A 20806-nucleotide genomic window follows, 5' to 3' on the forward strand; every position below is an offset into this window, starting at 1 on the left:
CTGTCTTTAGCTTTGTGCCATGGAAAATTTCTTTTTTTAATGATAGGTATGGATGGAATACTTAAATGTGCAGGTAAAACAAATCTGGGAGAGATAGTTAAGAACAGTAATAGTGTCAATACCTATCTTGGTAGGCTAGAATACTAGGCAGAATCTAATATGAGAATAAAAGTAAAATTCTAAATTTGGATTAAATAATAAACTTCATGGTATAAGATTGGTGAAGTGTGACTAAACAGATGTTTATATGAGAAGGAACTGGAGATTTTGGTGGATCACAATGAATGAATGGAAAAAAAAAAAGCATTTAAGTATTAACCATATGCCAAGTACTATATTAAGTGATAGAAATATAAATGGAAGAAAGATAATTCCTGCTTTCAAGTAGATCCTATTCATTCTAATAAGGGAAGTAAATACACAGAGGGAAGTGGTAATCAGAGTGGTCAGGGGGAATGGTAATGTTTATTTGACTAATGTTTTCAGAACTATCTGAAACAGTATATGGCAGAAAGTTCTATTTTAATGCTAATAATGAATGCTTATTTGATATGATAGTACATGGAAAGCAAAAGACAATAAAAAATTAAACATAAAATATGAGCTATTCCATGTGTTATTATTCTAAAACATCAGCTAAAGTCAGAGCAGTTTAAAAAAAAAAAAAAAAGAAATTTTACCTTTTCTCAATGATCAGTTAATCTTCTAGAAGGTGAAAGAAATATTGAGGGGTATTGCTTGTCGGGTTCTGGAAGAGAAGTGAAACATAAGAAGCAGTATTTAACATCATTGAATTCCCAACATCTAGGGAAGGGAATGTTTGATATGATCTGAATGTGTACTTCTGGTTTGGGAAGATCAAATTTCAGAGTTCTGAGAATGAATAGAGAGTTATGACATTATGATGTGGGACTTAAAAAGAGTAGTCAGTCCAAAAGGGATGAGTCCCAAAAAGGGATAGGTGCAATTGAGTACGTTGAGTAAGGAGAAAAGTACAAAAAAGATAACATAGTCATAGAGGGAACTAACTCTTCCATGTACTTGGATTATTTTAAACTTAAAAAAAAAGTTTTAATATGTGCTTTTTAAAATTTTTGAGTTCCATAATTTTTTTTCTCCCTCTCTTCTTTCTTCTCTCTCATCTCAGAGAAGATGAGTAATTTGATATAAACTATACAATTTCAATCATGCAAAACATTTCCACATTAATCTTATTGCAAAAGAAAATGCAAGCCCCAACCTCCCCAAACCAAATAAGGATAGTAAAAAATTACGATTCAGTCTAGATTCAGACTTTATCATGAACTCAGATTTTAATAGAAAAGTGAAGATAAAATCTTAGTTCTGAAGTTCTGGAATTTCAAGAGACTTCAGAGAGCAATTAGTCAGTCCAGCCTACTTACTTTACAGAAAGTGAGACTTGGGGATTCTATGTGATTTGCTTAAGGTCACACAAATTGTAAGAGAGAAGCGTGGGATTTTTAAACCAGGACCACTTTTACAGCTTACACCCTATTTTAGATAGTTTTCAGCCTCTCTCTACATTTCCATTTTCTACTATAGATATTAAACAGCCCTGGACATATACTGCCCACCAAATTTCCAAGTGTGGCCTGAACCAGATTAATATACATTACTGAGGCAAACAATTAAATGACTTTCCCAGTTACATGGCTTGTAAGTGTCTGGGTCCAGATGGATCTTCCTGTCTGCTAGGTCCTGCTCGCTCTGCAGGCAGTTTATTCTCTGTATTACCTCACTTTCCTTAGCCTCAAGTTCCTCGTCTGCAAAATGACTAGACGGAACTAGGTAGTGGCTAAAGTCCTGTCCAGCTCTCAAATTCTGGCCAATCAAATAACAAATATTTATTAAAGTATCTATTATGGGCCAACATAAATTAAATGAATATGAAGGACATGACCTTGTTAGTAAATCACCTAGTTCAAATTACTCATTATATGGGAATGTGAACAACAATACATATGTATGTATATGGGTATAGATATTTAATAGGTTGAGGAGGGTAAGCAATTTGCTAGAAGTCATACGATATAACAGTAGAGAAGATTACAAAAGCATGCACAGTTCTCTAAAGTTAGTGTCAGAAATATAAAAATTCAGAATTAGCTGAGATTGAGGAAAGCTATGAACAGAGGATTGTTTTGTTTTGTTTTGTTTTGCTATAATGGGGAAAAGAATTGACTCAAAAATAGGAATGTTGCTTAGGTGTATGGGATAGCAACTGATGATGGAAAAAAGGACGAGTTACTCAGTGTCTCTTACTTTGTTTCTTTGCCAAAGAAAAAGATGTTTAATCAAGAAATCATTAGTCCGAATAAAAATAAAAGCCCAAGGTAAATAAGAAGACAAGAAAAAACATAATTGCCCAAGGTAAGTTTAAGGTAACAGGAACTTTTGCTGAGCCAATGTCAGTGACCTTTGAAAAATCAAAGAGAATGGGAGAGAAAACAGAAACGAAGGTGAGCAAATAGATCAATTCCTATGGCTCATTCCAAGAGAGAGAGAGAATGGAGTCTACAAACTATAGACCAGAGAACTTGACTCTGACTCTTAGAAAATTTTAGAATGTATTATATACTGTTCAAGATACATTTTGTCCAGTGGAAATTTATGTTGTATTTGCTTGAGTAGTATGACAAAAACTCAGAGAAAGCAGAGTTAATTGCTAATTAGAGGTCAAAAAGGATGAAGATGGAGAAAAAACTAATTTTTTTTGGCAACTGGCAACTTTGGGGTGAATGACTCCAGTTGATGAAGCTGGAAGTCAGGTTGCAGAGGGTTTAGAAGAGAGGTAAGAGAGAGGAAATGATACAGTAAATATAGATGACTTCTTCAAGATTTGTTGTGAAAAAGGAAGAGAAAAAAGATGATAGGCAGTAGAACTAGTAGGGCTGAAAGAAAGATTAATTCTTTTTTCTTCTTCTCTTTATTTATTTAAGTAGGAACAATCTGCTAAGGAAGGATAGATGTAGATAACATAAACAAGCAGATTACATAAACCAAACTGCACATGTATTCCCTCTCCACAATCAGTTCCCTAGACTGTGATCAGATTTTAACCTTCACCCTTGGGAGTGTTTGTGTGTAGTGTCATGTTTTGAGAACATGATAATACTCTGAATTTCTCTCCATTCTAATAATGAGTGATCTTAGGACCATTTTTGGCAGTAGAAGAAGGGAAGAATAAATACCTTTCAAGACAAAATTCAGTATATGGAAAACTAAGTTGATTTAAGGAGTAAGCATATATTGGGAGCTATTGTCCTAAGCACAAATGATTTCTTCCATGGAATATAAAGGCAATTTATTATATATATATGTGTGTATATATATATGTATAATACATACACATACATATCTACATATATATCTGATATATATACATACATATATATATATTATATGGATATATTTGTATATGTGTGTTGTTTGTATGTTGTATCTGCAATTAGATTAAGCTCTTTGTGATGACAGCCCATCTTTTTTTTGCCTTTTTATGTATATCCAGTGCTTTATATAGTATCTGGCACATAACAGGTACTTAATAAATGCTAGATCAGTGACAGTAGTAGGGGAAAATCCAAAAGCATGTCTGTTTGCTGCTGAGAAGAGCAAGGTTTAGGGGGAAAAATATCAAACTGACATTTTGTTGCAATTGAACAAATGTCTGATGCAACATACACTTTTTCTCCCTTACCTACTATTCTACTGCCTTATCTGTTCTTCCATCTATTTCTTATAAGAAGTGCCCAATGACTAAAAAATCTGGGTCGTGGTTTTGATCACCACCTAGAGTAGATTATTTACACTCTCTGGGCCTCAGTTTCCCCATCTATAAAACGAAGGGATTGCCAAAAGTCACTAAGTTGTATATACTTTTATACACAATGATACTACTGCTATTAAACACATTTTCCAAGAAAGTCAAGGCCAGAGGAAAGGACCTATCTGTACAAGCTTGTTTATAGTAGCCCTTTTTGGCAGTAGCAAAAAACTGGGAACAATAGTTGTTTATTGACTGGAAGGTATCTAAGTAAACTTGGACATAAGAATACTATTGCATCCTAGAAATCTTGGCAAAAATGGCAAGACCTGTAATATCTAATGCAAAGTGAAATGGAACAATCCAGGACAATTTATATAGAATAATGATGATGATGATGATTAGGAGAAAGAGGAAGAAAAGGGGAGGTAGGAAGAGAAGAAGAAGGGGGGATGAGAAGGAAAGGAAGAAAGAAAAAAGAGAGGAAGAGAAAAGAGAAAGGAAGGGAGGGAGGAGGGAAAGAGAGGGAGAAAAGAAAGAGAGGGAGAGAACAACTTAGAATTCTGATTAAAGCAGTGCATAGTGACTTCAAAAGATTGATACTGAAATATATTGCTCACCTTTTCATAAAGAATTAAAGGACTAGAGAGGTAAGAAACCATATGCATTTCAGATATGGTCATTGTATTGATTTATTTTACTGGATTACATACACACATGAACACCTATACATATATAAATATGTACATAAATGTACAGCCCACTATACAAAATAGGACTTCTACTAGGAAAAGGAGTAGGATAATGGTTAGTGCTAGATATACTCTCCCCAAGAATATCAGTAAACCTTTTTTTTTTTTTTTTTTTTTTTTTGCTAAGGCAATTGGGAGTTAAGTGACTTACTCAGGGTCATACAATTAGGAAGTGTTAAATGTATGAGGCCAGATTTGAACTCTGGTTCTACTGACTTCAGGGCTGGTGTTCTATCCACTGTACCAACTAGCTGTCCCCAATAAACTTTTTTTTAATGCATAGAAGAAAAAAATTTCAGAAAGATACAGAATTATTTTATTAACTCACTAAATCTAACATAATTCTTATAACAAAGAATTTCACAGATTCTTACATAATCCTCTTTTTCTTCTATTTTTGACATGTTTGTTTATTTCCATCTTGTCATTGCTCTTGGACCAAGCCTCATCTCCATACCTAGATCATTCCACCTCCAACAATCCAAAGGATCCATCCTCTAACCAATCCTACCGGAATAGAACAATGGGTCAGAATTCATCTAGATTAAGCACTTTAATTAGAACTAAATTCTCCTATTTGAATGAGGTGCCACCCAAGAATGAGGAAAAAGTCCTTCATAAGGAAGTAAAAAGAAAATCTTTTGGGGTATAAAGTTGGTTATTAATATAATAAAATAATCATTTTTTTTTCGCATGGTTGAATTGAATCAAAAGCCATGGGTTATATATACATGGCAATTCCAAGAGGGTCTCTTGTCTCTTTCCTGTTTCATGAACTTGCACATATTTTTCTTTATTCTTCTTTTATCCTGATCTAACACTTTGTTACTCAGAATTTCTCTGTACTGTGCAATGAAACCAAACAAATCAGTCTCTTTTGCATTCCTACCATCAACATCCTAGTATCATGCCATACTTTCTAATTGATTTAGACTTTTTTTCTTGGAAAGGTATCATAGAATCATGTTCTTGAAATGGTCATAGAGGCTATTCATTCTATTTCGAAAACAAATCCATCATGATATCCCTGATAAATAATGATCTGGCCTTTATTCAAATAGGGAAGGGTAACTTACTGCTCTCAAGAGAACTCATTTCACTTTTGGATAGCTGTATTTCAGGGATTTTTATAACCATTTATATTTTATTTTATTTTATTTTTGGTAACATAGGCCCTTCTGACAGTCTTTTAATAAAGCCTATGGACCCTTTCCCAGAATGTTTTTAAATGCATAAAATAAAATATATAAGATTATAAAGGCAACAAATTTTGTTGAAATACAGAGATGGAAAAGGAAATGGCAAACCACTCCAGTATCTTTGCCCCAAAACCCCAAATGGGTTTAGAGATAGGAGTTCTAATTACCTGCCAGAAAATGCCCATAATCCTCTGGCATTCAAAGTCCTCCACAGATTGGCTCCATTTTCTTTATTGATCTTTGCCTTCTACTATTTCCAAATATAAATAATCCATTTCAGCCAAGCTGCTCTCTCTGCTCCTGAAACATGCTGCACCATGCCATTTTCTAGCCTGGCCACGTAGACACCTGCTGTACATTTGGCCCCTTGATGACCATCTAAAATCTACTCTTCCAGAAACCCAAATCAAATGAGGTCTCTTTCAGGCTGGATGCCCGATTGATCTACTCATCATCATCTCTCTTTTCTTTGAACTTACATGCCACTTACTATTTACACTGATCATTTGGGAGTTCAATCACATGTTGTCAGTGTGACTTTGGGCAAAAAATTTAACCTCTCTTGTCAGTTTCTTCATCTTTAAAATGTGCTTTCAGGGTTATTGGGAGGATCAAATATTATTTAGAAAAGACTTTGCAAAATGTTTAGCATAAAACAGGCATTATAGATATAACAGTTTATTATTATTATTTTAACTTTTTCATGCATACATACGTGTGTTCTTTCTTACTCCTGAGTATAAAATTCTGAAGGGAAGAGACCATGTCTTTTATTTCTTTTGGATAGCCTTTAGTGCCCAGCATGGTATTATGACCATAAAAAGCACTCAAAAATACTTTTTGAATGAATTACCATTATTCATATTCACATTTAATATGTATATTCATACTAAGTTAATATCTATTATGTTATATACAGCATAATGTTCACATTCTTATTTAATTATATATATATATATATATATATACACACACATACACACACACACCAGACCATGCAAACACACATATATGCATTATATTGGGTGGGATTATACTATACACAGGTGTACATATATATATATATATATACACACATATATATATGCATGTATATATTTATAAACACAGGGGGTCCAAAAGTCTTAGTGCAGTTCTAAGCAATGACAGCTTTTAACTTCTCTAAGACTTTTGGGATTCTCTTTGTGTGTATACATGTGTGTGTGTTTGTGGATACAAAGAGATAGGGGCAGGGGCTACCATTCTACCATGAGGGGATGCTGCCACGTGCATATATGAGCAGGCACCTGCACGTATTTTACACACACTCTCTTATCTCTATCTCATCTCATTTCTTTGGGGATAAACCAACAGGCAAATTAAAGTATTTGTGAATGGGACAACTTGAAGATAGGACATTGTATGGGACCATCTATTTAGAGCTAGAAAGGTCCTTAGCAAACATTTGGTTTAATTCCCTCTTTTGACAGATAAAGAAAATGAAAATTTCAGGAGAGGTGAAGTGATTTGTCCAGGATGAATAGAGTAAGCAAAAGAGTTGAATTTGAATCCAAGGCCGTGATCCCAAATTTATCACTTGTTACCCTGTGTCTGATAATCTCAAGGATAATAGGAAAAATTATTGTTAAGAAATAATTTTTTTTTCAATAAAAAGATCAATGGGTCTAGGTCATAAAACATGGTCTTGAAGCAAAAATATTATCAGCTGAACTATAGTACAATCTTCTGTAATGTTGGTGGAACTGTGAATTAGTGAAATTGAAATTCAGCAAAGAAAGTGCCTAAAATATGCATAGCTTTGACCTGGAGATTTCATTAGGCTTCTACTCCAAGGAGATCAATGATTTTTTTTAAGCCTTATATTTAAAACAAAAATATTTAAAGCAGCACTTTTTGTAGCAGCAAGAAATTCTAAACAAATTAGAATGTCCTTAGATCAGGAATGGCTAAACAAGTTATGCTATATGAACATAGTGGAATACTTGTAAGAAATACTGAATATGATAAACACACAGAAGAATGAGATTACCTATATGAATTGATGCCAAGTGAAGTGAGCAGAATCAGGAAAACAATCTAACAATGATTAAAACGATGCAATTGGAAAGGGCAATAATGAGCAAACAAATGAAACCCTATAGTGATAGTCCCAAAGAAGTGTTATGAGAAGCACCCTGAGCCTACTTTAAGAGGTGGGGGTGGAACATTGTACAAAATAGAATATTTCAATATGTCATTGGTTCACAGAACTGTTTATTTTCCCATTTTTAAAAAAGTTCTTTGTTACAAGGGATGGTTCTTGAAGGGGGAAGAGAGCTACACACTGGGAAATGTTGATGATGTAAAAATAAGATATTGATACATTTTTTTTTTTTAATATCGGGGGAGGAAGCAGTTACGTGGCCCTGAAGTCAGGAGGACCTGAGTTCAAATTTGCCCTCAGACACTTAACATTTCCTAGTTGTGTGACTCTGGGCAAGCACTTAACCCCAATTGCCACAGCAAATATATATATATATATATATATATATATATATATAACACTATAGTGTTTAAATGTTAATAAAGCACTTGACATAAATTAATGATCCCACTTGATCTTTTGACCTTGTTTTGGGCCCTAGAATCTTTTGTCCATAAAACAAACAGTCCTATAGGTTGTTTTAAAAAAGGAATATTAATTGTGTATGTGTGTATGTTGGGTTACTAAATTCATGATATTGGACTGGTTTGCTCAGGACACATTTTGAGCACTGTGTTCTGTTTGCCATCTTTTAGAAAGTCATTTAGAAAAGACATTGGTTAGCTGGAGCATGTACAGAGAAATAAGATGATGAGGGGATTGAGAACCATACATATCCAAACAAATATTAGGTTAAGAAATTGGACTGTGTTAGAGCAGAATCCTTGTTCAGGTACAGTCTGTACAGAGGAGCTACTGAGGTAAAACAGTGATTTTAGGAACTGGAAATGCTTAGTCTGGGGAAGAACAAATGACTTGGAAGAGATGGGATGGAATATAATCTTCATTTTTAAATAGTGAGGGATAGTCAGGTCTTTTTGTTTCACTCCAGAATGAGGGGGGGAGTTACAGAGAGAATGTTTCCTGCTATTAAGGAAAAGTTCCTATCAATTAAAGCTCTCTCAAAGTGTAAAGGGTTGCCTGCCTCAAGGGGTAATTATTGCATTTACCTATTTATACTGTACCATTTGTACTTCATTATGACTTTTCATGATGCTATTTTCTTCACTAATTGCTTCACATGTGTAATTAATTGGTCTATTTGTGCAATAGGTCCTCACTACTTAGGATCTATTCCTTTTTGCTCCCACATTACACTGAGTACATCATCATATACACAACATCCATTGATTGAAATACAAGGCCACATATGGCATATATATGACAGACATATGGCAATGACCAAAATGCTAATTTCGAAAAATATTTTGTTTAAAACAGGATGGTTTGAACAGTGGTTCTCAAAGTGTTGTCTGGGGATTTCTTGGGATTCCCAAGAAACTTTCATAGGGTTGGGAGGTCAAAACTATTTTTCTAATAATACTAAGGCATTTTCATTTCTAACATGGGAAATATAGACAGATGTAAGTTATATAAACAAAAACTCTTTAAGGGGTCCTCTATTTTTAAGGAAGTAAAGGGGTCTTGAGATCAAAAAGTTTGAGAACTGTATATTAGAAAAAGAATTGGAATAGGAAATCTAGGTGAGTTCTAGTTGGGTCCACCACTGCTACCTTGGGCAAATATTTTACTCTTTGCATTTCAATTTATACATGTATAAAATGGAGATAATACTAGCCCTGCCTCCACAGTTGTTTTGAGAATCAGCTGAAATAATGGATGTGAAACAATTTTAAACATTATATCTTTTTTGCTTCTTCCAGTTTTTGTTATTTACCCTCTAGGCTTTCAATGCTGTTCCTATGTCCATGAGGGAAAGGGGAAGCAGACACTTTTTTTTAAATCTACATTTAAAAATTCTACACTTTTAATCTACACACAAAAAATATTGGGCTAAAAAGCTAGATGGGCAGTGGATAGAGCAAGTCTCTAGAGGCAGGAGGACCTGAGTTCAAATCCAGTTTGATATTTGACACTAGCTGTGTGACCCTGGGCAAGCCACTTAATCTCACTGCATCTAAAAAAAGAAAAAGAAGGGAAAAAAAGTCTTATTGAATTCACTTCCAGTCTGTTAGGTCCCTGTGTTCCTTATTTTAGAAGTTCCTCGTATTCATCGAGTCAGAGAAGGTAGAATATCCCCAAGTGTGACTTGCCAAAAACTGAGTCCTTTTGGGGATTCCCCTTCTTTTCTCAGGAATGACATTATTATTCCCATTTCATACACGTGTAAATTGAGAGGGTGAAATGATTTGCCACAATTAACAATTAATTAGTAGGGTCACGTGTCCTATTCCAATCCTTTTTCTATACCCGCATTTCTCAACTTTTTTGGTCTCGGGATGCTTTTGCACCCCTAGAAAAAAGGGGCGTAGAGGACTTCTCTTTATACGAATTATATGTATCTATATATAGATGAACAGCCAAGGTGTCTCACGAGCTTTTTATCTAACCACTTTTCGGGAGGTCGGGAGGAGACAGATGCCCCCCAAAAGATACTTATTTTGCCCCAACGCTTGTCTACAAGTGACCTTTCTTCGCGGCCACCCCGGTTTTCTTTGCAGAGCTCTCGAGCTTTAAAATGATGCGCTACAACTCAATTCCAATAGGTTTCAGGAAAGACTCATCCGCGGGGAACTTGGACACCAAAGGCAAAGCCCACAGACCGTAGCAAGGAGCAGGGCCTGCTAGCACGCGCTAAAAGCAAGGACCAACCGGAAGCCTCCACAGCCAACGCGACGCCAAGCCCCGGGAAACAGTTTACGCTGCACCTCCCGGGATGCTCGGAGCATCCCCCACCGCCTACCTGTCTTAAAATTCGCTCAGGATTCTCATCCTTTCCTGCTTCTGGACAACTACCAATCAGCGGCTGATCGTCACGAGCCAATCAGAAGCCGCGAAATCTTCTTTCCTGGTGGGCGGGGAAGTGGGCGGGGAAAAAATGAAGCAGGGAAGAGGGAGGGAGAACTCGTTAGAGACAGCCAATGAAGAGCCGAGTCACGGCCCTGGCAGCCAATGGCTGCGCGTTTCCCGAAGGCGCTTGCTTTTGCGCCCTCGCCGCTTCTTCTAGACTGGAAAGTTTCCCGGGGAGCCCGAGGACAAAATGTCTGCGTTCTTACAGGCCCTGCAGAATAAACCTCAACCCAAGGCAGCGGCGGGGGCCCGAGTGGAGGAGGAGGATTTGAGGAGATGGGGTTTGACAGGTCAGTGGGGCCCTGGCTGGCGTAGCTCTGGAGACGCCAACTTGTGGTCAGTTTTCCTTCCTCACGGAAGTCTCGCGTTATCTGTAATCTTTGCCCGCATCTCATCAAACTCGGTACCCGAGGGTAGGGAAAGAGCCAGATCTTTGGGATGGGGTTTCGGGGGGAAAGAAGGAAGCCCGGTTCTGGAACGAACGGACAGCAGCCCTCATGGCCTGGGAAGTTTGGAGGAGGGAGATGAGGGAATTCATGTGGGACGTCTGCCCGCGTCCTCAAAACCTGGTGGTTTTTGTTTGTTTGTTTGTTTGTTTGTTTGTTTATTTGTTTGTTTGTTTGTTTGTTTTTCCTGTACCTGAACGCAAATTCTACTACAATTTAATCCCAGATTTTCGCAGGAAGCAGATTTTGGGGCAGTATTAGGAAAAGCCATTTCTAGAAGGAGTGGGTAGAAAATCACCCTGGTCTGTCGTGGGCTTGTTCACTGGCCCCGTTAGGGTTCTCATTCCTGCTCTTGAAGGGAAGCGGGACGCGGTTAATTATATTTGGAGTGCAACCACGGTTCCTGACTGTTCTTAGGAATTTCCCACAAAAGCTTATATTTGTCCCAGGGGGACGCTCGAAAAAGTCCAAGATATTAGTTGGAGCCCTTGCCCCCAAACCAGACAGGGATACAGATGGGGAGAAGGGTAAGCTGAGGGGCTCTTCTGCCAAGGGACAAGTTCCTGAGCCTAGTTCTCATATCCTTCCTCCGTATCTGTTGTTAAACTAATATTTTAGTTTATATATACTTATATATGTGCATGCTGCAATACATGATAATTAATAATAATTAATAATAATTTTTTATATTTATTATTTTATAATAAATAATAATAATAATAATTAATAATTAATAATAATACAAAATAAATACCAATACAAGATAAATTCAGAGAATTGGGAATATTTGTCTTAGTATTCCCAGGAATACAAAATAGAAAAGTGCCTGGTACACACACACATATCTATATCTATCTATCTATCTAAATAGATCTTTAATTAAATACTTAAAATCTAACCATTTAAAAAAAATGAGATAATACCTCATTTTCCTCCCAAGAGTTGATCAAATAGGTGATTTTTTTTAAATTTTAAAAGTTTGTAATGCATTTTGTTTTAGTAGATTTTTATTGGCATTTTTTGTTTTTACATTACCTTGAATTCCCCTTCCCCTCCAACTTGACCTTTCCTAGAGTGTAATTCTTATAAGAGAATTAAAAAAAAGTAGAAGAAAATCCAGCATATTGTTATGCTTTTTTTCTCTATGTGTCTATGCACTATTCCCCATGGAATGTAGTGGGTAAAGATGGAAGTTGTAGCTTATTGTTTGTAACTTTGCCACGTTAATTTCCTATTGTTTTGTGCTTTTTTTCATTCTCTGTCATTGGATATCTCGTCTTCCCTATTCTGTTTACTTCACTTTATTTCTCATTTTTATGGATTCATTGTCATTATTGTTCCTTACGAGGTAACTTTACTATGTTCTCTTACCACAATTTATTTAGCCATTCTCAGGTTGAGAATCTTATTTTGTTTCCATTTCTTTACTATCACTAAAGAAGGAGGCTAAAACTATTTTTGAGTGTATGGGGTCTTTCTTTTTGTCAGTGATCTGCTTGGGGTAGGTACTTAGCATTGAAAACTCCCTAAGTCAAAGTATGTGGATATGGTAACCGCTTCATTTATATAATTCAAAAATGTTTCCAGAATCGTACTAATTTACAGTTTTCCACCAATGTTAGTTACTATACCTGTTTTCAAGCAACCCATCCAACACAGTCTGTTCCCATCTCTTACTGTCTTTGGCAATTTCTTGACTTTGAAGTGATGAGTGATAGGATCAGTTCTGAATGGTAGGTAGATTTGGCATACAGAAACTGGAGCATTAATAAAATTGTTCCCTGGGGCAGGCAGAGAGAAGGCTCTGATAGAGATCAGTTTAACTCTGTGGTCCCATCCTCTGTGGAGGTCCTCCAGGCAGAAATCCAAATTATGTTAATCCCCAAGGCTATATTCCCCCTATAAAAGATGTTCATGTTGATCTTTGCTAAGAACTTTCTAGGACTAAACCTAATATGAGGTCCTCTCTCTTCCCTCTCATATTCCTTCCTCTTTAATGGCATCTTAATCTGGTTAGTTGGCTAAACTCTATGGATCCAACTTGCCAGTTAATGGCATTAACATTGTTGGTCTCCCACCTCTGTTTCATATTTGCTATTCCTGGTGCCTATTTTACCTATTATTTTATCTGTAACCACTTCCTCTAAATAAACCTACATTTTGGCAAGGAGAACGGCCATTGTGAATTTGTCGCATGTTTATTTCATACTAGAAATTGCTACCTTGACCTAATCAGAAATATAAGGATTGTTTTGATTTGTATTATTCTTTCACATGATTGCTGATAATTTCCAATTCTTTTGAGAAGAGTTAGTTTATATCCTTTGGCCAAATATGTATTCTAGAATGGCTTTTGGTTATATATTTCTGTTGCCTATATATCTTGGATATAAATTTTTATTAGAGATGTTTGATGCAGACATTTCCTCCCCTCCATTAAACCACTTCCTTTCTTATCCCAGATACATTAATTTTATTTGTTCAAAAGTCTTTTAATTTCCTGTAATTAAAATTATCTTAAATTGATCATTAGTATGTGTTGGAGATACATAACAAAGTGTATAAAGTATCATGCTTTAACCTCAGGTATTCTACAACAATTCTGAAACTTGGATCTTTGCTGTGTACATAGGGGTAGTAATGCCTCCTTTTTCTACCTCCCAAGGTTGCTATTGAGGCTCATAAATGAAAATTCTAATAAAAGCATTTTAAAACAGTAAAGTATATACTTTTTACATACATAATATATACATATACATTTATATATAAAAGTATATACTTTTTAAAACAGTAAAGTATATACAAATATAGGATATTAAAAACCAACAAGCACAGTTCTTAAAGTATCTTAAAAGGGGGATGAATCAAGAGTATGAGAAAATTTGAATTTAAACCTATAGGCATTTACTTGTATGTATTTATATCTATAGCTGTTTCTTATTGTTATTGCTATATTGTTGACTCATTTTTGTGTATCTCTATGTAAATATCTGTGGCAAGGTATATTATTGAGTCCTAGCACAGAATAGAATACTGGAATAGAGTAGCCCCTTAATGTTTGTTGATTTAAAATGTCAGTCTGTTAGCATTTATTAAGTGTCTATAGTGTACCACATCATATGCTAAGTACTGGGGATACAAAGAAGGCATTCTCATGGAGCTCCCCAAACTAATAGGTAGATAGCAAGCAAATAGATATGTACAAACAAAAAATATATAGGATAAATAAAAAATAGTCAACAGAGGGAAGGCAGTAGAATTATAAGAGATTGGGAAAGGCTTCCTGTAGAAGGTGGGATTTTAGTGTTTCTTTATTGTATTTTTTCATTGTATTTCTACCTGTGTATTCTAATTTGGACTTAGGAGACCTGGACTGTGATTTTGGTCAAGGCACAAGAACTTCAGTATCCTCATCTATGAAACAGGAAAAATGATGCTTCTTTCTACCTCCTCCCCCACTCTTTGTATTTCTCAAATTTGCTGAGATTATATGAGAAAACAGGTGAAAAAATGCTTTGTAAACTATGCAAACCACCCAAATATATTCTTGCATGAAGATATTATGTAAGAACATAATTATATATACCTTAGGGGATATGCTATCTCATTGATATACGCATACATTTTATGGATAATTATATCTCAACTTCTGATTCTGTGATTCTATGTCCACTGATTTTGCTGGCAACTTCTTGTTTAGGCCTTTAAAAAAGCAAAAACAGAAGATATTTTGTGGGTATATGGACAGCATTTGGACTTTTTAAATCTCTTTTCCTTTGTTCTTGGTGCATTATTATATAAATAGTGATGAAGATATAATAGTTGCTTACCAAATTCCTAGTAGCCCTTTTGATCAGTGTTACAGCAGGGATACATGGGAGGTCAGTAAGGCTCAGTAACCCAGAGGAGTGCAATATGGTTGCAGAGTAAACCTGAGATTCCTGGAAGATGAAAGCCCCTTGCATCTCCTTGAATATACCCCTGTTGCCTCCACTTTCCCTCTGTTTCATGAGTCCCTGGCATATACTCCAGTTGGGAGGTTAGTAGGGAAATAAAAGAAGAAATTTCAGGTTGCAGGTTGTGTCAATAAAAGGTATTTCCAATTTTACTTTTTTTGTCAAGAAACTGCTTCAAATTAGATTTGGGGAGTGGTGGTATTGCTGGGGATTTGTGGTTCACTTATTTATATTTTCTTTCTTCCCCATTACCATGGAGAATTTAGTGCAGCCTCTGCTATAATTTCTATGTCATTAAAAATGAACTTGCTGGGGAGTTTTCTTTAAGATATTTTGTGTGTGTATGTGTGATGTGTATGTGTATGTATAGTATAGTACACATACTATATATGTGTGTATGTATGTATATGTGTGTGTGTATATGTTTTTTTTTTTTTTTTTAAATCAGTGGGGGCAGATCTCATTTAGATGGCTGCTTCTAAAGAAAAAGGCATCCATGACTATTGTATTTCTAAATTTTTGTTTATATAGCATCTTTGCTAGAAATTTTTTTGAAGGCAGAGACTGTATCTTTTCCTCCCCTTTAAAAAACTTATTTTTAGAAATAGCTTCTCTTTTTACATCATTTCATTTTTGAATGCATCCCTCCTCTATCTCCCACCCAATGAATCAACTCTTAAAACAAAGATTTTTAAAAAGAAAGGGGAAAAAATTTTTTTTTGACAAAACCAATACTTTAACTGTATCTGAGGTTATACAGCATTATACCCTCATAGTTCCCTACTTTTGCAAATGGGGGGCAGCTACATTTCCTTGATTCCTTTCTGGAATAAAGCCAGATCATTATGATATATAATATTTAGGATTTCCACCCCATTTCTGATGGGTTTTTTTTTTTTTTAATAAAAATTGTTTCAGGGACTCTTATCTTTCTAACTCTGTGCATTGTATATAGTTGACACTTAATAAGTTGAGGAATGAATCCATAATCATTTGAGAAACAGCCTAGCTTCCAGCCTATAAATGTTGTCTAAAATGTTGTTTTGATATCCTAGGAGTGGGGTGGAATGGAACTTTTTTCTTTCTTTTTTTGTGAGGTAGTATTGGGGTTATATGACATCGCTCCAGGGTCATGTAGTTAATCAATCTGAACTCAGTGCTCCTTTCCAGGGATGGTACTCTATCCACTGCTCCATGTAGTTGCTCCCCAGGATGGGACTTTCAAGGTCATCTAACCTCTTCATTTTATAGAGGAGAAAAAATAAGGTTCTGGCATTTTGATAATTAAATGCTTAAGCAATAATCATTTCCCAACAAATGAGAGAGCTGCTTGTCTGCGGATTGGGAATCTGGGGTTTGGGGTTTGGTTCTGTGCTTTTCCGCTATCATCTCCCAGGAATATTCGATAAAATTGTTTCTCATCTTGGACTTTTATTCGTAGGGATCCGTTTGCGCCCCTATCAGCTGGCTGGAGTCAACTGGCTGATTCAGCGTTTCCAGCTTCAGCATGGCTGCCTTCTTGGTGATGAAATGGGCCTGGGTAAGACATGCCAGGTAAGCCCCTGGGACTAACCCACACGCTATTTCTGTTTTTATTGTTTTATTTTCATTTTTAATTATTTATCTTTTTTTAATGAAAGCTTTTTAGTTTTTAAAGCATATGCATGGATAATTCTTCACCATTGATCCTTGCATAATCTTGTATTCCAGTTTTTCTCCCCTTTCCCCAATCCCTCCCGTAAATGGTAAGTAATCCAATATATGTTAAATGTGTTGGTATCTCTGTTTAAAACTTGAGAATCCAGACTCAAAAAGGGACAGCAAGCTTTGTGGTGTTTGTCCCAGCACAAACAGCTAATCGACATAGGAGAGAAATGGTGGGGGAGGCCTGGAGTTTTGGAGCTGCCGAGGGACAGTGTTCTGGTCTGCAGTCAGGAAGACGAGCTCAAATCCAGACTCCTCCACTTAGTAGCTGTGTGACTGAGGGGGGATGTCATGTAACTTCTGCCTTAATCAGCTGAGAATCAAACAACAGAACCTTTCCTAGGGACATCATGGGCGTCCCTGGGGTCACAGAGAGTAGGGCAGGAGGGGATGAACAAGAGCTCCTATCTCTGTTACTTAGTGACCTTGGGCAAGCTGTCCATTGTCTGCACCTTGTGGGAGTTAGAATTGATGCCTCTGAGGCCTTTTCTCTTTTGACACAATGTCTCAAATATACAGAGCTGAGGATCCTTCCACACAAAGGCAGGATTGTTTTCCTAGTTACAAAGATGAGTTTCTATTATGGCCTCTCTGTTGTCTCAGTGGCTCATTGTGAGCCTGTGATCCAGGCTTAGGGCTTTTTCTTTCCCCAGTCCTTGGCCCGATTACAAAGCAGGGGTATCCCTGCTTCTCCGACTTCCTTAAGTAGTATGATCTAATTGACTGGGACAGAGTAAAAGCCAATTAAAAACAATTTGAATTAAATAAGATCTTTTTCCAGGGATTTCTTGCTAAGAGAAGGAGCAATTTCTGAGCCTTATCCTCATAACCTTATTTTCAAAGACTTAACTGTTTCCCTGAACAGGTTTTTTTCAGTCTTAGGCTCTTTCTCTATTGACCTATCCCTGCTTTTGTATGCTGTGTTATCCTTCCTTCTGTGTATCTCAGTGGTTCTTGTCCTTGGTTCTGTGATATTGCTTTTTAAACTAACTTGATAGCTATGGGTCAATAGAATGGGTTTCCTTTGCAACATTACATATTTTATTTTATTTTATTTTTTTTGCCGAGGCAATTGGGGTTAAGTGATTTGCCCAGGGTCACAGCTAAGAAGTATTAAGCATCTGAGGCTGGATTTGAACTCAGGTCCTCCTGATTTTAGGGCTAGGGCTCTATCCACTATTCCATATATCTGCCCCATACATATTTTATTTTAAGAAATTAATAATACTATTCTGAATCCAGGTTCATAGGCTTCATTAGCCTATGTCAAAGGGGTCCATAGCACAGAAAAAAAAAAATTGAGAATCTCTAGTTAGTCTACAATAATTACACTAGTAATCTACAATAACTTTATATTTATTTCACTGGGAGCAGAGTGAATTGATCTTTTATAGCTCAAGAGCATCTCCCTTAAATAGTTTTTAAAAATTTTCCCACATTATGATTATGATGATTGTTTATTCCCTGAGAAAATATTTTTATCTAAGAAAGTTATTTTTTTGGGGAAAGAGATGGTCCAAGAATCTGTATTCCCAAATATGCCCCTTGTAAATTTCTACTTTGGCAGTTCTTCCCAAAATACAGGTATCCCAAAAATCTTAGTGCAACTTGCAGCAAGAACACAATCTCACAATGAGCCATTGGTCATAAGAGAGTGGAGATTCCTCTGTAGAAACTGTGACCAGGAAAACAACCCCAATCCCACCTCTTTTTATGAAAATATCCTTGGCTTCCTCTCTGAATATAGAATCAGAAGCCTGATTTAGAGACCAGGCATCTGCCCTAAGACTTTAGAAACCATGTACTTTTGTTTCCCTTGGCTTTCCCTTCTGCTTAGTTTCTGTCGGTAGGGATTTCTATGTCATGCTAGGAAGGGACAGAGGAAATGGGGGAAGCCATCTATGTCCTATAGTGCTCCTGCTATCTGAGGGGAGGCAGAGGCAGCTACAGCTTCAGGAGCCTGAAAAGCCTGGAGCAAGCTGGATTTGTCGCTTTTGAGCCCTGGCGATTGCTCTGTTGCTAGAAGATGGTGGCCTGGGCAGGATGCCTTTCTCTCTGTTGTGCATCCCGAGGTTGTCATCCTGACTGTAAAAGCGTCCTGGGCCCGTCGGACTAGAAGGACCCACTTCCTTCTATGAGGAAATGGACATGGGGATTGGTCATGGGAAAAATGCTTTTCTGCATGGATAGTGCATGGGGGACAAAATTGTTTCCTTTTTAATTCCCTTTTTGCTTTTTCTGTTCTAGACTATTGCTCTTCTCATTTACTTCACTGGAAGTTTAAAGAAGAAAGGACCATTTCTGATTCTTTGTCCCTTGTCTGTTCTGAGCAATTGGAAGGAAGAGATGGAGAGGTACGTGCTATCAAAATCCCAATTTGCTATTTTCCTATTTGATTCAGTTGACCTTTTGATGTTTTAACTTTTCCCTTGGTAAGAGGCCTGCATCAAAAAATTTGCAGTATGCAAAAACGATGTTTCTTCCTTATAATGAATTTATTGTAATGATTAGGATGGCAGTGCAGGGAGAGAGAAAGAGAAAGGTTAAATGTGGGGTACGTTGTTGGCTTTTGTTGGGATTAAGAGATGGACATTATTATTAGCATTTGGCCACTTTGCTAAAACCAGACATCAGCCAGTCTTGTTGAGGGAGTGGCCCTCAACAAGAGGCTTAAGTGGTCAGGGGAGGGAGACCCTCCTCGCTGTGCAGCTTGGTCATTCATGGACTTGCTTTGATGCCAGGCCATCTTCTGAGTCTCACCACCGAGCCAGCCCATGAAGGATGCTAGGAGGTTTGACAGGTTTGGGAAGCGCTTGGTGTTCTTGATGACAACCTGTCTGATCATAAGAGAACACAGGGAGCTTATGGCTCGGACCCCAAGATCCCTCCCCTGGGGGGCCCTGTTCTCCTCCAGCATGGCCCCTAACCACAACCTCCCTTCCTTTGCTGTGTCCCTGCCTTGGATTCAGGTTCGCTCCTGGCCTTTCCTGCAAAGTGTACATAGGGGACAAGGAGGAGAGAGCGCGTCTGCAGCAAGAACTGAAAAAGGACGCTTTCCATGTGCTCCTGAGCACCTACGAGGTACTGCTCTGTCTCTGCTTGTGCTGATGTTGCTCCCAGGGGGCAGAAAAGCCCTGTGCTGTGGTCTGCACTGGGCCTCTGCTTTCCAAAGCCAGCCCAGCCAGTTCCCGCTAAGATGTGTGGGGCTTGAGGCACATGGGCTGGAAAAATACCCTCAGGTTCCTTCTCTCCCTTTAGCCCTTTCACTGTCTGTCTGTCTGTCTCCCATTAAGCCTCCTGGCCTGCATACAGCCTCAGGAGGACCAGGCCTGGTGGGGGAGCTCCAGCTTCTCCTGCCCCTTGCCTAAAATGGGCTGGGAGAGTGGGGAGGGTGACACTTGGCAATTTTCTTGTTCCTCAGTTCCTACTGAACTCTCATGTCAGTCATTCTGTGGCTGAAGGAAGGAGAAGGGAAAAAGCATTTACCAAGTGCCTGCTATGATCAGATGCTGCTGAGCGCTTGGTAATTACCTCTTCTGACCTTCACAGCAACCCTATGAGGCAGGTGCTGTTATTATCTGTTTACACTTGAAGAAACTAAGGCAGACAGATTAAGTGACTTGTTGCAAAGCAGGCTGGCTCAGGTACAGTGAAATAAACGTCCTATGGAGCATTGGCTGGCAAAGATGTCCATCTCCTCGTTGGAATGTCCCGCCAGCAGGGCTCCAGAGGCTGTGAGGCCTTTTCTTCATGTCCCCCCAGGCCGGCTGTTGCTTCGGAGAATGTTGGGTGATAAAGGTCCAGGGCAGAGAATATGTTAGTCCAAACCCTTCCTTTCCTTTTTTGCTTTGCCCATTAAGACAAGAGACAGCGGGTTAAAGTGGAGAGAGTTCTGGATTTGGCATCAGGAAG

General features: G+C 37.4%; 2 protein-coding genes across 3 annotated transcripts in view; one reads left to right on the forward strand and one right to left on the reverse strand.

Annotated features, from left to right (window-relative positions):
• Positions 1-10762, reverse strand: part of FMO5 (flavin containing dimethylaniline monoxygenase 5) — a 65316-nt gene extending 54554 nt beyond the window's left edge. The window contains exons 1-2 of one of the 2 annotated variants that reach the window (XM_031967405.1): positions 10682-10762; positions 681-748 (exon numbers count right to left, since the gene is read on the reverse strand). The gene's annotated coding sequence lies outside the window, so the exon portion shown is untranslated. The remainder of the gene's footprint in view (positions 1-680; positions 749-10681) is intronic. The other variant, XM_023503513.2, reaches the window with a different exon arrangement.
• A 132-nt stretch (positions 10763-10894) lies between these two features.
• CHD1L (chromodomain helicase DNA binding protein 1 like) overlaps positions 10895-20806 on the forward strand; it is a 55397-nt gene continuing 45485 nt past the window's right edge. Inside the window, exons 1-4 of the mRNA XM_003769877.4 lie at positions 10895-11078; positions 16632-16744; positions 19142-19248; positions 19864-19975. Of these exons, the coding sequence (XP_003769925.1) occupies positions 10979-11078; positions 16632-16744; positions 19142-19248; positions 19864-19975 (432 nt within the window). The 5' untranslated portion in view covers positions 10895-10978. The remainder of the gene's footprint in view (positions 11079-16631; positions 16745-19141; positions 19249-19863; positions 19976-20806) is intronic.

This window comes from Sarcophilus harrisii, chromosome 4, assembly GCF_902635505.1.
Source record: "Sarcophilus harrisii chromosome 4, mSarHar1.11, whole genome shotgun sequence".
Taxonomy (NCBI): domain Eukaryota; kingdom Metazoa; phylum Chordata; class Mammalia; order Dasyuromorphia; family Dasyuridae; genus Sarcophilus; species Sarcophilus harrisii.